Source organism: Bufo bufo, chromosome 9, assembly GCF_905171765.1.
Source record: "Bufo bufo chromosome 9, aBufBuf1.1, whole genome shotgun sequence".
NCBI classification, from domain to species: Eukaryota; Metazoa; Chordata; class Amphibia; order Anura; family Bufonidae; genus Bufo; species Bufo bufo.
In genome coordinates, this window is record NC_053397.1 from 93,735,808 (window position 1) to 93,758,888 (window position 23,081).

The 23,081-nt window shown below is 39.6% G+C and overlaps 1 protein-coding gene across 1 annotated transcript in view; it reads left to right on the forward strand.

Moving 5' to 3' along the window:
- The window catches only part of LOC120978569 (potassium channel subfamily T member 2-like), a 1,475,081-nt gene that overhangs the window by 409,815 nt on the left and 1,042,185 nt on the right, over positions 1-23,081 (forward strand). Inside the window, 2 exon segments of the mRNA XM_040406800.1 lie at positions 2,485-2,568; positions 5,093-5,187. Of these exon segments, the coding sequence (XP_040262734.1) occupies positions 2,485-2,568; positions 5,093-5,187 (179 nt within the window).

Genomic DNA, 23,081 nt, shown 5'->3' on the forward strand with positions numbered 1-23,081 from the left:
ACAGTGTCTGGGAGGCTGTGGTTGCTGCTGCACGCAATGTTGATGGTGAACAGATCAAAACACTGACAGAATCCATGGATGGCAGGCTTTTGAGTGTCCTTGCAAAGAAAGGTGGCTATATTGGTCACTGATTTGTTTTTGTTTTGTTTTTGAATGTCAGAAATGTATATTTGTGAATGTTGAGATTTTATATTGGTTTCACTGGTAAAAATAAATAATTGAAATGGGTATATATTTGTTTTTTGTTAAGTTGCCTAATAATTATGCACAGTAATAGTCACCTGCACACACAGATATCCCCCTAAAATATCTAAAACTAAAAACAAACTAAAAACTACTTCCAAAAATATTCAGCTTTGATATTAATGAGTTTTTTGGGTTCATTGAGAACATGGTTGTTGTTCAATAATAAAATTAATCCTCAAAAATACAACTTGCCTAATAATTCTGCACTCCCTGTATAGACTGCAATAGTACTCTATTGCAATCTATGGGAGAAGTTATCAGAAGCTTGCATGTTGAAGTCTCCCAATGGAACTAAATTGTACAGAAAATTTTAAAGAAAAAAACTTTCCTATTTTACATTTTAAAAAAAAGCTATAAAAAATAAAACATAATAAGTTTAGTCAATCACAAAAATGGCCAAACTATTAAAATATATTATTTATCATGTGCAGTGAATACTGTAATGGAAAAAAACCCCAACAAGAATAGCCTATTTGTTGCAATAAAAACTACAGCTCACATCACAAAAAATGAACACTCATAGAGCTCTGAATAGGGAACAATTAATAGTTAGAAAATGGTGATGCAAAAAAATATAAACAAATAAAAGGTCTTATTTTTTTATAAATAGTAAAACATAATAGAAACTATGGGGGAGATTTATCAAAACTGGTGCAAAGGAAAACTGACTTAGTTACCCATAGCAACTAATCAGATTCTACCTTTCATTTTTCAGAGCTCCTTTGGAAAATGAAAGGCGGAATCTGATTGGTTTCTATGGGTATCTAAGTCAGTTTTCCTTTACACCAGTTGTGATCTTTCCCTATGTGTTTTGCATTGCTATAATCATACCAATCCACAGAACAAAGCTGTTATGTAATTTTGCGTGCACATTGAAAACCGTAAACACAAAACATAAATAAAAGGGTAGAAATGAGTTTTTTTACTTCCAATTTCACACCATAATATTTTTTTACAGGTTATAGTAAATTAAATGGTGCCATAAAAAAACAGATTGGCAAAAGTTAAGCCATCATATGGCTGTCTGAAAAGAATAATTTTTTTTAAGTTATAGCTACTACTTGTCACAGCGGGGAGTGGGGGAAACCCCCCACAGTGCAGTGTCAAAGGGAAAAAGGGGATCAGCCTGGCCAAAAGTAGTAATAAGGGAGCAGGTCACCTCCTACTGAATCCCTAATCCTCTCCCTGAGGAGCAGGGGAGAGACAACCTGTTCATCCCAGTCATGGAGGAACAGGAGTCTCTATCTGAGGTCAGGCTGCAAGGAGAGGGGAACACGTACAGGTATAAGGAGATGGCAGGTAAGCGAAACCAATAACACACTTACCTGCCACAGACACACTGACTGGAACCTGTGCACAAGTGCTGGTGTCCACACCAACATTAAAAGGACACAGCACACACCACAAACCACACAGGGACCCAGGACACCCATAGCTGCAATAAACATAAGACACCATAAGGACATCACACATCTATGACCACAAGGGTGGCCCTCACTGGACAGATGGAACAAGCCAGGAAGATAGCTCCAGCATACATCATGGCTGGAGTATCCCCCAGCTTCAGGCATCCAGCAGAGGCTAAATAGCCCAAGCAGCCACACCCACACACACATAAACCCGGTGTTAACAAAACACTAGGAAGTGAGTTAACCCTTCCAACACCAGACAAGGGAAGGAAGCCACTTAAAGGGGAAGTGCAAGCATAGAAATCCACATGTTACCACCGGCAACAGCATGCATGGCAACCATGTCCCGGCAATCACCCAGAAGGCCGAGACACTGCCACCGCATGCATACACAGCAACACGTTGCCGCGGGCAACCGCAAGTGTAGCAACAGTGTCACAGCGCACACCATAGGCCGTGACACTACTATTGTGACTACTACAGCTCTGCTCCCATTGAAACACTCATGTAAGTTAGTTTGAAAATAATTTAAGTTAAATAAGTGTTTATGAACTAGAGACATTTAAAAAAAGAAGAACACAGATCAATAGAAAAATGTTTTTTAGCTCAAAATATATAGAATGCAAAAATTAAAAATATGCCACTGGAGGTTCCATAACCTTTAACCTTTTTTTAGGAAAACTTATATACCCCAACTTACGTATATCAAAAGTTTTACGAAAATTCCGTGACCCTTTAAATTTGTTTTATTTTCTATTTTTAATATTATACCGTGTACAATATCATATTTTTTGTTTAATACTTAAATATTGCTCTGTTGTGTTTGCAGATTTTTTGGCCCCCTTTAAGAGACCTATTTGTTCCTGTTTTCCTGAATTGTTGGCTGGCAAAACATGCCTTAGAAAATATGATTGTAAGTATAAAATATGAGACAATACAATTCTATTATTAACTAGAAATAATGTAGAAAAGGCACATATCTTTCTTTACATGTCATCTTCTAAAAGATTTCTTAAACAAAGATTGAAAGAAAATGGAAATACAGCAGTACAAATGATACAGTGCACAATTGAAATAAAAAAGACAAATGACAGTTATAATATATGCCAGTGGTTCATCTTTTAAGGTAATATGCCTTAGATTAAAAATGCAAAAGTAGGAAACCAGTCCTTCAAGACAATACAACTTATTTATAATCTCAATACCGTTGATGGGACTGAAGAAAAATTGACTTTAAATATTCCCCTCATGATAGATTCTGCCCGTACCCATTCTATTGAGCCTATCTTCAGCACAGAGCCCATCCTTGTTTTAGTATCATAGTGAGTGGACCCCAACCAATCAAAATCTTTAATATGTTATTATGACATATCAAAAGTTTTTCTAAAGTACAGGTACACTTTATTCATTTTTGTAAATTATGTTTTGAAGGGTGTTTTTGCGAAACACTCACATGTCGAGTTTTAAAGCATAATTTTGGTGCCTAAATTCCATAAAAACCTGCCTGTAGCTATATCCTTTCTATCTGTCCTCAGCGAGACAACGTCTTTAAGCCGCCTCTCCACGATCTGAAGTGCCATTGAAATGAATGAGAAGCAGAAAGGACACAGCTGGCTGGTTTTCTTCCACGTTTCAACGTGGTTGCCCGTACCAAAATTATGCTGTAAAATTCGATGTTAATCAATTTGTGTGGTAAAGAGCTGTAACATAAAAGACCCTCATCACAATAAAAAAAATTATATTAGATCTAAGAAAGGATGTGATTAAAATAATTTTATGTTGGCATAATATGAATAGAGCTGATAAAATCGAGCCTAGGATCCAAGATCCAAAGATAATTTGTTCTCCAACTTCGTTTTAATGCTGTATGGAGACTCCATACAGCATTAAAATGTATGTGCTGTTGCAAGGAAAACTTTGTTAAGTCTGAAGTCATGCGAATCTTCGGTGAATAACTTCAGGCTTCAATTCTACCTCAGTACCAAATCTGATTTCAGATTCCTGTTTTAAAATGTTTTTAAAGTTGTAGAATCGAAGCCCAAAGTTATTCACCGAAGTATTGTTCTCAGTAAAGCATTAAAACGAAGTTGGGTAACAAATCAACTTCGGAACTTAAAATCTGAAGGTCGATTCTCTCACTCTTAGGCCCCTTTCACACGACCGAGTATTCCGCGCGGATGCGATGCGGGAGGTGAACGCATTGCACCCGCACTGAATACTGACCCATTCATTTCTATGGGGCTGTGCACATGAGCGGTGATTTTCACGCATCACTTGTGCGTTGCGTGAAAATCGCAGCATGCTCCTCTTTTTTGTGTTTTCACGCAACACAGGCCCCATAGAAGTGAATGGGGTTGCGTGAAAATAGCAAGCATCCGCAAGCAAGTGTGGATGCGGTGCGATTTTCACGCGCGGTTGCTAGGAGACGATCGGAATGGAGCCCCGATCATTATTATTTTCCCCTATAACATGGTTATAAGGGAAAATAATAGCATTCTGAATACAGAATGCATAGTAAAACAGCGCTGGAGGGGTTAAAAAAATAATATATAATTTACTCACCTTAGTTCACTTGATCGCGTAGCCCGGCATCTGCTTCTGTCTCCTTTGTTGAATAGGACCTGTGGTGAGCATTAAGTACACTTACAGGACCTTTGATGATGTCACTCCGGTCATCACATGGTACGTCACATGATCTTTTACCATGGTGATGGATGATGTGATGACCGGAGTGACGTCATCAAAGTTCCTGGAATGAATGCTCACCACAGGTCCTGTTCAGCACAGAAGGAGACAGACGAGATGCCGGCAGCGCCAGCAAGTGGATTAAGGTGAGTTAAATTATTATTATTTTTTTTTAACCCCTCCAGCGCTAGTTTACTATGCAGTCTGTATTCAGAATGCTATTATTTTCCCTTATAACCATGTGATAAAAAACTGAATGTTTACAAATAACATCTCTTAGCAACCATTAGTGAAAAACGCATCGCACCCGCACTTGCTTGCGGATGCAATGCGTTTTTCACGCAGCCCCATTCACTTCTATGGGGCCTGGGCTGCGTGAAAAACCCTGAATATAGAACATGCTGCGATTTTCACGCAACGCAGAACTGATGCGTGAAAAACAACGCTCATGTACACAGACCCATTGAAATGAATGGGTCAGGATTCAGTGCGGGTGCTATGCGTTCACGTCACAACTCGCTCGTGTGAAAGGGACCTTAAATATGAAGCAATGAAGAGCAATTAGTGAAATGAGAGAGGAAAGTTGATGTTGTCTGTAACCATGATGCTGTGTTCTCTGCTGCACCATCACCATCCTGTGTAAATCGGTAGCTTACCAGTAACAATTGTCATTTAGAATTTGCATTGCATGATATTAAATGTGATATGATTATTGTTTTGTTTTCTTAACTAATTCCCCTGTTATATCTTAGAATGATCTTCACAGAGCAATACAAAGAACACAGTCAGCAATGTTTAATCAAGTTTTAATTTTAATATCCACTTTGTTATGTCTCATCTTTACTTGGTAAGTCAGTTACTGGTTTCATTGATAATACATCATATGTCATTGTGCACAGAACAATAATTAAAATGCAATATTTGTGCTCTGGTGGAGCCATTAATAGATCAAGAGAAAAAGTCAACTAATTTCATAATAGTAAGAAGAACATGAAAACAATTCTTGCCATTTTATAACCAATTAAAACAGTAAAACATATTAGACTTTTATATTCATTAATTGTATATTTCAGTTTTCTCCACTTTTGAGCTATGGATATTCAGGATGTGTAACTGCAATCTAGAGTATCTTTCTATTGTTATAATTAGAGATGAGCAAATTTTTCAAAAATTTGATTCGCCGGTTCGCCAAATATTTGGGACAAAATTTGGTTTGATCCGAATTTATTTGCGGCAAATAAAAAAAAAAGCCTATTTCCTGGCTGTAGAGAGCCTTTATAGTAGTGTAGAACACTGTGCCTTGCAGTAACACGCATAGGGAGTCTGCTTTGGTAATGAAATAATACTGTGAGTCCGCATGACATGCAAATGACAGGCGTTGCTCTTAGAATCACTGCACACTTCACTTATTTCGGTAGTCACGGGGCCAAAACTGACCAAATAACTCAAGTATGAACTCAGCCTTACAGGTCGATGTTAGCGCCAAGAAAAAGCACACTCATTTTACAGCTGATTCCACATAGATGTCTACAGAACCTGTTTTATTAAACACTTATACAAGTAGAGCCCCCCTGACAGAGTGGAGAAGGTGTCAGCAGTAAGTTTGTGTTGACGTCACTCACTGATTATTTTGCCCTTCCTCTGATCTGTCAGAACAATAACCCACAATAGACGGATCCTGTCTGTTGAGTATCCGCCTTTACTCAGTAAGCATTTGGTCAGTAAATAATCCATCAGTATTGCTAATGCCCAAAAAAAACAGGAGTGGATCCAAAACAGAGATGACAGATGAATGGAATATTTGTCCCCCACCGCACTAAACACCCGCCCTGATGCCACACTACTGGACGGGCTGGACAGATTTTCCAGGGCAAACTCTGACAGTTGCAGCCAAAAATCCAGTTTAGCTGCCCAGTAGTCTGGCAGATCTTCAATGTGGCATGGCAGGGTGCGGTCCAAGTATGCCACCACCTGCTGGTTCAGGTCCTGCTCCGGGTCTACCTGCTGCTGATGCTGAAGAGTAAGCTGCTCATCAGTGACTCTAGACCCAAGTTGCTGCTGATGTAGCTGGAACTGCTCCTACCCCTCCACCCTGCCACAACAGCCATGGCAGAGGAACGTGAGTGCAGAGGGCCTTCCCGATCAGACATGCGAGAGGATGGACGATGGAGCAGATAGGAAGCGGCCAACTGACTACATAGGATTTCTCTATAGTAGTTCAGTTTGTCCTCCCTCTCAGCGAGTGAAAAAAGGCCCGCATTTTGGACCGGTAGCGAGGGTCCAACTAGGTGGAGAGACAGAAGGCATCCCTCTGCCGAATAGTGACAATTCGGCTGTCACTACGCAAGCAAGTGAGCATGCATTGGGCCATTTCTGCAAGTGAGCATGCATTGGGCCATTTTAGATCACATTGACACCCTGGTCACGCTTCACCTTCTCTCCACATATTCTACATTATTATTTATTATTAAAGCGCCATTCATTCCATAGCGCTGTACATATGAAAAGGGGTATACATACATAATAGAGACAATTGCACTAAGCATAAACAAGAGGAGTTACAAACTGGTACAGAGAGTGCAGCAGGGGAGAAGGTGTGAGAGGGTATCAGCCATATTTCTGTGGGAGCCACAAAGGAAAGTTTTTGATAGAGGAAAAGATCATGAATGTAGGACAGTTTGTTACAGAAAGAGTGTGCATTCTATAATGCTCCTGCAAGAGGAACTAAAGGAGCAGGGGTCAGAGGAATGGTTGTTAGGTTAAAGGGGGTGCAGAAATTTTTAGAAGGAGATTTGTAGTGGGACATGGAGGTGATAGTGGAGATTTGCTGAGGGGGGCCTGGATATCACCAGCAATAAGGAGAAGCAGAGAAAGTGTTAATAGATGAGAATAAGAGAGGGCAGGAGGTATGTGTATGTGTTTGGGAAGGAAGTGTTTTACGTTGCCAAACAGGTTTGTGCAAGCGGTTTGTGCAAGCGGTCAGATGAGAAGGTAAGATGGAGGAAGAGATGAATAGTTCTTTGCTGGGTGAATGGATGTGGGTGTATTTCAGGAGGTTGTGGAAAAGTGGGAAGAGTAAAATGAAAAATTTAAACATTGTTTGCACTAACTATCAACTGTGGTCCAATTCGGGTATAATTCGGTATGTGCACTTAAAGAGTTGCACTTGAAAGATGTTGAATTGAAAAGACCAAGGTCTGAAAAGACCTAAGGACTTAGATTTGTGCCACTCAGTGTTCACTCAGGTGTGACAAAGAGAGTAGAGGGCTATATTTGGCCTAATCAAGGGAGGACCAGATACAGGGTGAAGTAGTCAATGTAAACAAATACTCAATAAATCCAGCAGACATTAAAGTTCAGTGCAGACATACCAGGGATTAGAAGGAAAGATCAGAGGTGTGGACAATATCCGACTGTGGAAAAGCTGAGTGCAGCAGTTAGCTTCAGTGCAGACATACCTGGAGAGAAGAGAATTGGGTCATGGTCAGTAGGCAGTGATGACAAAGTGGATTCCATATCCATAATATTACATTCGGGTATAATTCGGTATGTGCACTTCTTAAAGAGTTGCACTTGAAATATGCTGCATTGAAAAGACTACATATGGCCATGTTCATCTCCTCCGCTGAGTAGTTGATTTTACCCCTAACACTACTCACTGACCGATGGCTACTGCTGCTGCCTCCGTGAACCCGTGGACTGCTACTTCCCGGGCAGGCTGCTGAGTAGCGGGTGGTCTACCCTGGGCACGTTTGGCTCCCGACCTCCCACTGTTGCCACCCTGCTGACTCCCGGCCATGCTAATGACTTGCTGACTCCTGGGCAAGCTGCCACCGTCTTTTCCCGATGATGAAGCGTCTTCATCACCCGGCTCCCAATTGCGATCAGCTACATCATCGAGTACTGTCTGCACGTCACTGATGTCCTCCTCAACAGTCCCTTGGTCAGGAGGCTGACCGCTCGCAACACTAGCTCCCACTCCACTTTCCTCATCACTACTTGCCTGCCTAGTGGAGGAAGCGGCGGATGTCTCCTCCACATCTTGGTCAGTAGCTGCTGACTGTCTTTTAGTAGCGCGTCCTCACTGTATAGTGCAGCTGAGCCCACAACATATAATACTTCTCTGGCTATGGGAACAGAAAAGGACAGAGGCAGGTTCAGGACAGGTGAGGGCACAGGGCCTGCTCCCGGGCCACGCCAACTAACGGTTTTGTCTAGTGTTGATTGAGCACCGTAGTGCTTGGGTGCTCGGGGGCTTGGGCCGAACACATCGTGATTAGGGTTGAGCGAACCTGAACTGTAAAGTTCGGGTTCGTACCGAACTTTAGGATTTTTGGACCCCGAACCCGAACATTTCCGTAAAAGTTTGGGTTCGGGTTTGGTGTTCGGCGCTTTCTTGGCGCTTTTTGAAATGCAGAGCAGCCAATCAACAAGCGGTTAACTGTCTGATCTTAGAAGCCATCACAGCCATGCCTACTAATGGCATGGCTGTGATTGGCCAGAGCAGCATGTGACCCAGGCTCTATGTAAGCTTGAGTCACATAGCACTGCACGTCACTCTGCTGTTACAAGTGTAGGGAGAGGATGCTGCAGGACTTGTGATTTCAGGGAGAGAATAGGAGAGAATCTAACTCAGCGATCTACAGAGAAATAGTTGTGTGGGTGCAGGGCACAATTGTTTTACCCTGCCCTGAGCCCATTGACCAAAATTTTTTTTATATAATTCTGGTAGTTAGGTGGGCGGCGGCCATTTTATGCAAGCTCAGTGCACCAGCACTGCATCTGAGCTTTTGGGACATTGCAAATCACCATTTTTTGGGCAAACTACAACTTCTGGATTAGTCAGTGAGCAATTTAAGCTAGAAATACACACATAATTTTCTGGGGTTTGAAATACACACTTTTTTTGTCGCTGTATTTTCCTGAAGTTAAAGTGTTAAATTCAAGTTTAGGCCTTGTCAGATACACCCTCTACATACAGGGGTTTGATTCAGGCATTTGAAATACAGCCATTTTGTGCAAAGAAATATTTAATTTAGGCCTACACTGGTTTAGTCCCTGTGAGATACACCCTGTACATACAGGGGTTTGATTCAGACATTTGACATACAGCAATTTGAAATACAGCCATTTGAAATACAGCCTTGTTGGTCAAATAAATATTTCATTCAGGCCTACACTGGTTCAGACCGTGTGAGATACACCCTCTATATACAGGGGTTTAATTTAGGCATTTGAAATACAGCCATTTAAAATACAGCTATTTTGTGCAAAGAAATATTTAATTTAGCCTACACTGGTTCAGGCCCTTTGAGATACACTCTCTACATACAGGGGTTTGATTCAGGCATTTGAAATATAGCCATTTTGTGCAAAGAAATATTTAATTTAGGCCTACACTAGTTCAGGCCGAGTGAGATACACTCTCTACATACAGGGGTTTGATTCAGGCATTTGAAACACAGCCATTTGAAATACAGCCATTTTGTGCAAAGAAATCTTAAATTCAGGCCTACAATGGTTCAGGCAGTGTGAGATACACCCTCGACATATATGTGTTTGATTAAGGCATTTAAAATACAGCGATTTTTTTAAAAATAAATCTTTATTCAGGCATACACTGGTTTAGGCCCTGTGAGATACACCCTCTACATACTGGGGTTTGATTCAGGCATTTGAAATACAGCCATTTTGGGCAAAGAAATATTTAATTTAGTCTGACACTGGTTCACCCTCTACATACACCCTCTCCATACTGGGGTTTAATTCAGGCATTTGAAATACAGCCATTTGAAATACAGCCATTTTGTGCAAAGAAATATTTAATTTAGCCTACACTGGATTAGGCCATGTGAGATACATCCTCTACATACAGGGGTTTGATTCAGGCATTTGAAATACAGCCATTTTGTGCAACAAAATATTTAATTCAGGCCTACACTAATTCAGGCCCTGTGAGATACACCCTCTACATACAGGGGATTGATTCAGGCATTTGAAATACAGCTATTTGAAATACAGCCATTTTGTGCAAATAAATCTTTAATTTAGGCCTACATTGGTTCAGACCGTGTGAGATACACCCTCTACATACAGGGGTTTGATTCAGGCATTTGAAATACAGCCATTTTGCGAAAATAAATCTTTAATTCAGGCCTACACTGATTCAGGCCGAGTGAGATACACCCTCTACATACAGGGGTTTAATTCATTTTTTATATAATTCTGGTAGTTAGGTGGGCGGCGGCCATTTTATGCAAGCTCAGTGCACCAGCACTGCATCTGAGCTTTTGGGACATTGCAAATCACCATTTTTTGGGCAAACTACAACTTCTGGATTAGTCAGTGAGCAATTTAAGCTAGAAATACACACATAATTTTCTGGGGTTTGAAATACACACTTTTTTTGTCGCTGTATTTTCCTGAAGTTAAAGTGTTAAATTCAAGTTTAATATATGCAGCTTTCATATTCTGTTAACAAAAAACACAGTTTTCTGGGGTTTTAAAAACACACTTTTTAGAAAGAAAAAAAACTATTTTCAGGCCTTGCAGCATCAGCACGTGTGAAATTACAGGCTTATAGACTGCTGTCAAATTCAGTTGTTAAACAAACACTTGTTTGGGCACAAAACATTTAGATGGCAGTCTTTGATGCAGATGTCATTGTAAGATACACCCTTAATACATTTTGCTCATATTCAGAGATTTTAAATACCGCCATTTGGTGCACCAATATTTAATTCAGGCCTACACTGGTTCAGGCCGTGTGAGATACACCCTCTACATACAGGGGTTTGATTCAGGTATTTGAAATACAGCCATTTGAAAAACATCCATTTTGTGCAAAGAAATATTTAATTTAGGCCTACACTGGTTCAGACCATTTGAAATACACCCTCTACATACAGGGGTTTGATTCAGGCATTTGAAATACAGCCATTTGAAATACAGCCATTTTGTGCAAATAAATATATAATTTAAGCCTACAATAGTTCAGTCCCTGTGAGATACACCCTCTACATACAGGGCTTTGATTCAGCCATTTGAAATACAGCCATTTGATATACAGCCTTGTTGGGCAAAGAAATATGTAATACAGGCCTACACTGGTTCAGACCGTGTGAGATACACCCTCTACATACAGGGGTTTGATTCAGGCATTTGAAATACAGCCATTTGAAATTCAGCCATTTTGGTCAAATACATATTTAATTTAGACCTACACTGGTTCAGGCCGTGTGAGATACACCCTCTACATGCAGGGGTTTGATTCAGGCATTTGAAATACAGCCATTTTGTGCAAATAAATATTTTATATAGGCCTACACTGGTTCGGGCCCTGTGAGATACACCCTCTACATACTGGGGTTTGATTAAGACATTTGAGATACAGCCATTTTGTGCAAAGAAATATTTAATTCAGGCGTACACTGGTTCAGGCCGTGTGAGATACACCCTCTACATATAGTGGTTTGATTAAGGCATTTGAAATACAGCCATTTTGTGAAAATAAATATTTAATTCAGGCCTACACTGATTCAGGCCGTGTGAGATAAAGCTCTACATACAGTAGTTTTATTCAGGCATTTGAAATACAGCCATTTGAAATACAGTCATTTTGGGCAAAGACATATTTTATTTAGGCCTATACTGGTTCAGGCCCTATGAGATACACCCTCTACATACAGGGGTTTAATTCAGGCATTTGAAACTGCTATTTGAAATACAGCCATTTTGTGCAAAGAAATATTTAATTTAGGCATACACTTGTTCAGGCCGTGTAAGATACACCCTCTACATACAGGGGTTTGATTCAGGAATTTCAAATACAGCCATTTGAAATACAGCCATTTTGGGCAAAGAAATATTTATATTAAGGGCCACACTGGTACAGACCCTGTGAGATACACCTTCTACATAGTGGGATTTGATTCAGGCATTTGAAATACAGCAAATTGAAATACAGCCTTGTTTGTCAAATAAATATTTCATTGAGGCCTACACTGGTTCAGACCGCGTGAGATACACCCTCTTACATACAGGGGTTTGATTCAGGCATTTGAAATACAGCCATTTGAAATACAGCCATTTTGTTCAAAGAAATCTTTAATTCAGGCCTACAGTGGTTCAGGCCGTGTGAGATACACCCTCTACATACAGGGGTTTGATTCAGGCATTTGAAATACAGCTATTTGAAATACATCCATTTTGTGCAAAGAAATATTTAATTTAGGCCTACACTGGTTCAGGCCGTTTGAGATACATCCTCTACATACAGGGGTTTGATTCAGGCATTTGATATACAGCCATTTTGGGCAAAGAAATATTTAATTCAGGCAAACACTGGTTCAGACCGTGTGAGATACACCCTCTACATACAGGGGTTTAATTCAGGCATTTGAAATACAGCCATTTGAAATACAGCCATTTTGTGAAATGAAATCTTTAATTCAGGCCTACACTGGTTTAGGCCTTGTCAGATACACCCTCTACATACAGGGGTTTGATTCAGGCATTTGAAATACAGCCATTTTGTGCAAAGAAATATTTTATTCAGGCCTACACTGGTTTAGTCCCTGTGAGATACACCCTGTACATACAGGGATTTGATTCAGGCATTTGAAATACAGCCATTTTGTGCAAAGAAATATTTAATTTAGGCCTACACTGGTTCAGGCCCTATGAGATACACCCTTTACATACAGGGGTTTGATTCAGACATTTGACATACAGCAATTTGAAATACAGCCATTTGAAATACAGCCTTGTTGGTCAAATAAATATTTCATTCAGGCCAACACTGGTTCAGACCGTGTGAGGTACACCCTCTATATACAGGGGTTTAATTTAGGCATTTGAAATATAGCCATTCGATATACAGCCTTGTTGGGCAAAGAAATATGTAATACAGGCCTACACTGGTTCAGACCGTGTGAGATACACCCCCTACATACAGGGGTTTGATTCAGGCATTTGAAATACAGCCATTTGAAATACAGCCATTTTGTGAAAAGAAATATTTAATTTAGGTATTCACTTGTTCAGGCCGTGTGAGATACACCCTATACATGCAGAGGTTTGATTCAGGCATTTGAAATACAGCCATTTTGTGCAAATAAATATTTTATATAGGCCTACACTGGTTCAGGCCCTGTGAGATACACCCTCTACATACTGGGGTTTGATTAAGACATTTGAAATACAGCCATTTTGTGCAAAGAAATATTTAATTCAGGCCTACACTGGTTCAGGCCGTGTGAGATACAACCTCTACATATAGGGGTTTGATTAAGGCATTTAAAATACAGCCATTTTGTGAAAAGAAATATTTAATTCAGGCCTACACTGATTCAGGCCGTGTAAGATAAACCTCTACATACAGGAGTTTTATTCAGGCATTTGAAATACAGCCATTTGAAATACAGTCATTTTGGGCAAAGACATATTTTATTTAGGCCTACACTGGTTCAGGCCCTATGAGATACACCCTCTACATACAGGGGTTTAATTCAGGCATTTGAAATACAGCCATTTGAAATACAGCCATTTTGTGAAAAGAAATCTTTAATTCAGGCCTACACTGATTTAGGCCTTGTCAGATACACCGTCTACATACAGGGGTTTGATTCAGGCATTTGAAATACAGCCATTTTGTGCAAAGAAATATTTAATTTAGGCCTACACTGGTTTAGTCCCTGTGAGATACACCCTGTACATACAGGGATTTGATTCAGGCATTTGAAATACAGCCATTTTGTGCAAAGAAATATTTAATTTAGGCCTACACTGGTTCAGGCCCTATGAGATACACCCTTTACATACAGGGGTTTGATTCAGACATTTGACATACAGCAATTTGAAATACAGCCATTTGAAATACAGCCTTGTTGGTCAAATAAATATTTCATTCAGGCCTACACTGGTTCAGACCGTGTGAGATACACCCTCTATATACAGGGGTTTAATTTAGGCATTTGAAATACAGCCATTTAAAATACAGCTATTTTGTGCAAAGAAATATTTAATTTAACCTACACTGGTTCAGGCCCTTTGAGATACACCCTCTACATACAGGGGTTTGATTCAGGCATTTGAAATACAGCTATTTGAAATACATCCATTTTGTGCAATTAAATATTTAATTTAGGCCTACACTGGTTCAGGCCGTTTGAGATACATCCTCTAAATACAGGGGTTTGATTCAGGCATTTGAAATACAGCCATTTGAAATACAGCCATTTTGGGCAAAGAAATATTTAATTTAGGCCTACACTGGTTCAGGCCCTGTGAGATACACCCTCTACATACAGGGGTTTGATTCAGGCATTTGAAATACAGCCATTTGAAATATAGCCATTTTGGGCAAATAAATATTTAATTCAGGCATACACTGGTTCAGACCGTGTGAGATACACCCTCTACATACAGGGGTTTGATTCAGGCATTTGAAATACAGCCATTTTGCGAAAATAAATCTTTAATTCAGGCCTACACTGATTCAGGCCGAGTGAGATACACCCTCTACATACAGGGGTTTAATTCAGGCATTTGAAATACAGCCATTTGAAATACAGCCATTTTGTGAAAAGAAATCTTTAATTCAGGCCTACACTGGTTTAGGCCTTGTCAGATACACCCTCTACATACAGGGGTTTGATTCAGGCATTTAAAATACAGCCATTTTGTGCAAAGAAATATTTAATTTAGGCCTACACTGGTTTAGTCCCTGTGAGATACACCCTGTACATACAGGGATTTGATTCAGGCATTTGAAATACAGCCATTTTGTGCAAAGAAATATTTAATTTAGGCCTACACTGGTTCAGGCCCTATGAGATACACCCTTTACATACAGGGGTTTGATTCAGACATTTGACATACAGCAATTTGAAATACAGCCATTTGAAATACAGCCTTGTTGGTCAAATAAATATTTCATTCAGGCCTACACTGGTTCAGACCGTGTGAGATACACCCTCTATATACAGGGGTTTAATTTAGGCATTTGAAATACAGCCATTTAAAATACAGCTATTTTGTGCAAAGAAATATTTAATTTAACCTACACTGGTTCAGGCCCTTTGAGATACACCCTCTACATACAGGGGTTTGATTCAGGCATTTGAAATACAGCTATTTGAAATACATCCATTTTGTGCAATTAAATATTTAATTTAGGCCTACACTGGTTCAGGCCGTTTGAGATACATCCTCTAAATACAGGGGTTTGATTCAGGCATTTGAAATACAGCCATTTGAAATACAGCCATTTTGGGCAAAGAAATATTTAATTTAGGCCTACACTGGTTCAGGCCCTGTGAGATACACCCTCTACATACAGGGGTTTGATTCAGGCATTTGAAATACAGCCATTTGAAATACAGCCATTTTGGGCAAATAAATATTTAATTCAGGCATACACTGGTTCAGACCGTGTGAGATACACCCTCTACATACAGGGGTTTGATTCAGGCATTTGAAATACAGCCATTTTGCGAAAATAAATCTTTAATTCAGGCCTACACTGATTCAGGCCGAGTGAGATACACCCTCTACATACAGGGGTTTAATTCAGGCATTTGAAATACAGCCATTTGAAATACAGCCATTTTGTGAAAAGAAATCTTTAATTCAGGCCTACACTGGTTTAGGCCTTGTCAGATACACCCTCTACATACAGGGGTTTGATTCAGGCATTTGAAATACAGCCATTTTGTGCAAAGAAATATTTAATTTAGGCCTACACTGGTTTAGTCCCTGTGAGATACACCCTGTACATACAGGGGTTTGATTCAGACATTTGACATACAGCAATTTGAAATACAGCCATTTGAAATACAGCCTTGTTGGTCAAATAAATATTTCATTCAGGCCTACACTGGTTAAGACCATGTGAGATACACCCTCTATATACAGGGGTTTAATTTAGGCATTTGAAATACAGCCATTTAAAATACAGCTATTTTGTGCAAAGAAATATTTAATTTAGCCTACACTGGTTCAGGCCCTTTGAGATACACTCTCTACATACAGGGGTTTGATTCAGGCATTTGAAATATAGCCATTTTGTGCAAAGAAATATTTAATTTAGGCCTACACTAGTTCAGGCCGAGTGAGATACACCCTCTACATACAGGGGTTTGATTCAGGCATTTGAAACACAGCCATTTGAAATACAGCCATTTTGTGCAAAGAAATCTTAAATTCAGGCCTACAATGGTTCAGGCAGTGTGAGATACACCCTCGACATATATGTGTTTGATTAAGGCATTTAAAATACAGCGATTTTTTTAAAAATAAATCTTTAATTCAGGCCTACACTGGTTTAGGCCCTGTGAGATACACCCTCTACATACTGGGGTTTGATTCAGGCATTTGAAATACAGCCATTTTGGGCAAAGAAATATTTAATTTAGTCTGACACTGGTTCACCCTCTACATACACCCTCTCCATACTGGGGTTTAATTCAGGCATTTGAAATACAGCCATTTGAAATACAGCCATTTTGTGCAAAGAAATATTTAATTTAGCCTACACTGGATTAGGCCATGTGAGATACATCCTCTACATACAGGGGTTTGATTCAGGCATTTGAAATACAGCCATTTTGTGCAACAAAATATTTAATTCAGGCCTACACTAATTCAGGCCCTGTGAGATACACCCTCTACATACAGGGGATTGATTCAGGCATTTGAAATACAGCTATTTGAAATACAGCCATTTTGTGCAAATAAATCTTTAATTTAGGCCTACATTGGTTCAGACCGTGTGAGATACACCCTCTACATACAGGGGTTTGATTCAGGCATTTGAAATACAGCCATTTTGCGAAAATAAATCTTTAATTCAGGCCTACACTGATTCAGGCCGAGTGAGATACACCCTCTACATACAGGGGTTTAATTCAGGCATTTGAAATACAGCCATTAGAAATACAGCCATTTTGTGAAAAGAAATTTTTAATTCAGGCCTACACTGGTTTAGGCCATGTCAGATACACCCTCTACATACAGGGGTTTGATTCAGGCATTTGAAATACAGCCATTTTGTGCAAAGAAATATTTAATTTAGGCCTACACTGGTTTAGTCCCTGTGAGATACACCCTGTACATACAAGGGTTTGATTCAGACATTTGACATACAGCAATTTGAAATACAGCCATTTGAAATACAGCCTTGTTGGTCAAATAAATATTTCATTCAGGCCTACACTGGTTCAGACCGTGTGAGATACACCCTCTATATACAGGGGTTTAATTTAGGCATTTGAAATACAGCCATTTAAAATACAGCTATTTTGTGCAAAGAAATATTTAATTTAGCCTACACTGGTTCAGGCCCTTTGAGATACACTCTCTACATACAGGGGTTTGATTCAGGCATTTGAAATATAGCCATTTTGTGCAAAGAAATATTTAATTTAGGCCTACACTAGTTCAGGCCGAGTGAAATACACCCTCTACATACAGGGGTTTGATTCAGGCATTTGAAACACAGCCATTTGAAATACAGCCATTTTGTGCAAAGAAATCTTAAATTCAGGCCTACAATGGTTCAGGCAGTGTGAGATACACCCTCGACATATATGTGTTTGATTAAGGCATTTAAAATACAGCGATTTTTTTGAAAATAAATCTTTAATTCAGGCCTACACTGGTTTAGGCCCTGTGAGATACACCCTCTACATACTGGGGTTTGATTCAGGCATTTGAAATACAGCCATTTTGGGCACAGAAATATTTAATTTAGTCTGACACTGGTTCACCCTCTACATACACCCTCTCCATACAGGGGTTTAATTCAGGCATTTGAAATACAGCCATTTGAAATACAGCCATTTTGTGCAAAGAAATATTTAATTTAGCCTACACTGGATTAGGCCATGTGAGATACACCCTCTACATACAGGGGTTTGATTCAGGCATTTGAAATACAGCCATTTTGTGCAATAAAATATTTAATTCAGGCCTACACTAATTCAGGCCCTGTGACATACACCCTCTACATACAGGGGTTTGATTCAGGCATTTGAAATACAGCTATTTGAAATACAGCCATTTTGTGCAAATAAATCTTTAATTTAGGCCTACATTGGTTCAGGCTGTGTGAAATACACCCTCCACATACAGGGGTTTGATTCAGGCATTTGAAATATAGCTATTTTGTGAAAATAAATCTTTAATTCAGGCCTACACTGATTTAAAGTCCGTGTGAGATACTGTAACGGCGGACGTGCACTCAGTATAAAAGATAACACACCAACCAGGCTCTGGACGAGAGACAGGGGAAGAGTCACCTCCTAGTTTATCCCTGACCTCTTTCCCTGCACTGCTCAGCCCACAGGCAGACCTTGAAGGTAGGTGTGCTGTGTCCTCCAGCCTGGACTGACAAAACCCTGAACTCCCTGAGATGGTGAAGTGGGGAGATAGGAGCAGCCTGCTCGCACAGAACCTGGATGGAAAAGATGACACAAACAACCAAACAAGAAATGAAACTTATTTTCTGAGAGCAGGAACTGAAAGCCAACCTTCTCTCCAAACTTCCCAGACCAGAATGATCAGTATAATCCGCTCAGAGCACTTAGCTGGAGACCATTTAAACTAATGACTCCACCCAGTGCACTTGATGTGAGAGGCGGATCCAGCACGGCACCAAAACAAATACTAAACTCATGCTGCTATCCTGGCTGACCTCCGCACATCGTTAGAGTGGGGCATGACAGATACACCCTCTACATACAGGGGTTTGATTGAGGCATTTAAAATACAGCCATTTGAAATAAAGCCATATTGGGCAAAGAAATATTTAATTTAGCCTACACTGGTTCAGGCCCTATGAGATACACCCTCTACATACAGGGGTTTAATTTAGTCATTTGAAATACAGCCATTTGAAATACAGCCATTTTGTGCAAAGAAATCTTTAATTTAGTCCTACACTGGTTCAGGCCGTGTGAGATACACCCTCTATTTGAAATATAGCCATTTTGTGAAAATAAATCTTTAATTCAGGCCTACACTGATTCAGGCCGTGTGAGTTACACCCTCTACATACAGGGGTTTAATTCAGGCATTTGAAATTCAGCCATTTGAAATAGAGCCATTTTGTGCAAAGAAATATTTTATTTAGGCCTACACTGGTTCAGGCCCTGTGAGATACACCCTCTACATACAGGGGTTTGATTCAGGCATTTGAAATACAGCCATTTGAAATACAGCCATTTTGGGCGAAGAAATAATTAATTTAGGCCTACACTGGTCCAGGCCCTGTGAGATACAAACTCTACATACAGGGGTTTGATTCAGGCATTTGAAATACAGCCATTTGAAATACAGCCATTTTGGCCAAAGAAATATTTAATTCATGCATACACTGGTTCAGACCGTGTGAGATACACCCTCTACATACAGGGGTTTTATTCAGGCATTTGAAATACAGCCATTTTGTGCAAAGATATCTTTAATTCAGGCCTACACTGGTTCAGGCCGTGTGAGATACACACTCTACATATAGGAGTTTGATTAAGGCATTTGAAATACAGCCATCTTGCGGAAAGAAATCTTTAATTCAGGCCTACACTGATTGAGGCCGTGTGAGATACCCTCTACATACAAGGGTTTGATTCAGGCATTTGAAACACAGCCATTTTAAATACAGCCATTTAGTGCAAAGAGATTTTTATTTAAGGCCTACACTGGTTCAGGCCCGTGAGATACACCCTCTGCATACAGGGGTTTTATTCAGGTATTTTAAATACATCCATTTGAAATACAGCCATTTTGGGCAAATAAATATTTAATTTAGGCCTACATTGATTCAGGCCCTGTGAAATACATCCTCTACGTACAGGGGTTTGATTCAGGCATTTGAAATACAGCCATTTCGGGCACAGAAATATTTAATTCAGGCCTACACTGGTTCAGGCCCTGTGAGATACACCCTCTACATACAGAGGTTTGCATCAGGCATTTGAGATACACCCATTTAAAATAAAGCCATTTTGTGCAAAGAAATCTTCAATTCAGGCCTACACTGGTTTATGCCGTGTGAGATACACCCTCTACATACAGGGGTTTGATTCAGGCATTTGAAATACAGCCGAATTGTGAAAATAAATCTTTAATTCTGGCCTACACTGGTTCATGCCGTGTGAGATACGTCCTATACATACAGGGGTTTAATTTAGGCATTTGTAATACAGCCATTTGAAATACAGCCATTTTGTGCAAAAAAATATTTAATTAAAGCCTACACTGGTTCAGGCCCTGTGAGATACACCCTCGACATACAGGGGTTTGATTCAGGCATTTGAAATGCAGTCATTTGAAATACAGCCATTTTGAACAAAGTAATATTTAATTTAGGCCTACATTGGTTCAGGGTCTGTGAGATCCACCCTCTACATACAGAGGTTTGATTCAGGCATTTTGGATACACCCATTTAAAATACAGCCATTTTGTGCAAAGAAATCTTCAATTCAGGCCAACACTGGTTTATGCCGTGTGAAATACGCCCCCTATACATACAGGGGCTTGATTTAGGCATTTGTAATACAGCCATTTGAAATACAGCCATTTTGTGCAAAGAAATATTTAATTGAAGCCTACACTGGTTTAGACCGTGTGAGATACACCCTCTACATACAGAGGTTTGATTCAGGCATTTGATATACAGCCATTTGAAATATAGCCATTTTGGGCAAAGAAATATTTAATTGCGGCCTACATTGGTTCACACCCTATGAGATTCACTCTCTACATACAGGGGTTTGATTAATGCATTTGAAATACAGCCATTTAAGATACAGCAATTTTGGACAAAGAAATATTTAATTCAGGCATACACTGGTTCAGACCGTGTGAGATACACCCTCTACATAAAGGGGTTTGATTAAGGCATTTAAAATACAGCAATTTTGTGAAAATAAATCTTTAATTCAGGCCTACACTAATTCAGGCCTACACTGGTTCAGGCCGTGTGAGATAAACCCTCTACATACAGGGGTTTAATTCAGGCATTTGAAATACAGCCATTTAAAATACAGCTATTTTGTGCAAAGAAATATTTAATTTAGCCTACACTGGTTCAGGCCCTGTGAGATACACCCTCTACATACAGGGAGTTGATTCAGGCATTTGAAATACAGCCGAATTGTGAAAATAAATCTTTAATTCAGGCCTACACTGGTTCATGCCGTGTGAGATACGCCCTATACATACAGGGGTTTGATTTAGGGATTTGTAATACAGCAATTTGAAATACAGCCATTTTGTGCAAATAAATATTTAATTGAAGCCTACACTGGTTCAGGCCCTGTGAGATACACCCTCGATATACAGGGGTTTGATTCAGGCATTTGAAATGCAGTCATTTGAAATACAGCCATTTTGAACAAAGTAATATTTAATTTAGGCCTACACTCGTTCAGGCCCTGTGAGATACACCCTCTACATACAGTGGTTTGAATCAGGCATTTGAAATTCAGCCATTTAAGATACAGCCATTTTAGTAAAATAAATTTTTAATTCAGGCCTACACTGGTTTAGACCGTGTGAGATACACCCTCTACATACAGAGGTTTGATTCAGGCATTTGAAATACAGCCATTTGAAATATAGACATTTTGTGCAAAGAAATATTTAATTGCGGCCTACATTTGTTCACGCCCTATGAGATTTACCCTCTACATACAGGGGTTTGATTCAGGCATTTGAAATACAGCCATTTAAGATACAGCCATTTTGGACAAAGAGATATTTAATTCAGGCATACACTGGTTCAGACCGTGTGAGATACACCCTCTACATACAGGGGTTTGATTAAGGCATTTGAAATACAGCCATTTAAAATACAGCTATTTTGTGCAAAGAAATATTTAATTTAGCCTACACTGGTTCAGGCCCTGTGAGATACACCCTCTAAATACAGGGGTTTGATTCAGGCATTTGAAATACAGCCATTTTGTGCAAAGATATCTTTAATTCAGGCCTACACTTGTTCAGGCCGTGTGAGATACACACTCTACATATAGGGGTTTGATTAAGGCATTTGAAATACAGCCATTTGAAATACAGCCATTGTGTACAAAGAGATATTTAATTTAGGCCTACACTGGTTCAGGCCCTGTGAGATACACCCTCTACATACAGGGGTTTGATTCAGGCATTTGAAATACAGCCATTTGAAATACAGCCATTTTGTGCAAAGAAATCTTTAATTCAGGCCTACACTGGTTCAGGGTTTGTGAGATACACCCTCTACATACAGGGGTTTGATTCAGGCATTTGAAATACAGCCATTTGAAATACAGCAATTTTGGGCAAAGAAATCTTTAATTCAGGCCTACATTGGTTCAGGCCGTGTGAGATACACCCTCTACATACAGGGGTTTGATTCAGGCATTTATAATACAGCCAAATTGTAAAAATAAATCTTTATTTCAGGCCTACACTGATTCAGGCCGTGTGAGATACGCCCTCTACATATAGGGGTTTGATTCAGGCATTTGAAATACAGCCATTTAAGATACAGCCTTTTTGGGAAAAGAAATATTTAATTTAGGCCTACACTGGTTCAGATCGTGTGATATACATTCTCTACATACAGAGGTATGATTCAGGCATTTGAAATACAGCCATTTTGTGCAAAGAAATATTTAATTGCGGCCTGCATTGGTTCAGGCCCTGTGAGATACACCCTCTACATACAGTGGTTTGAATCAGGCATTTGAAATACA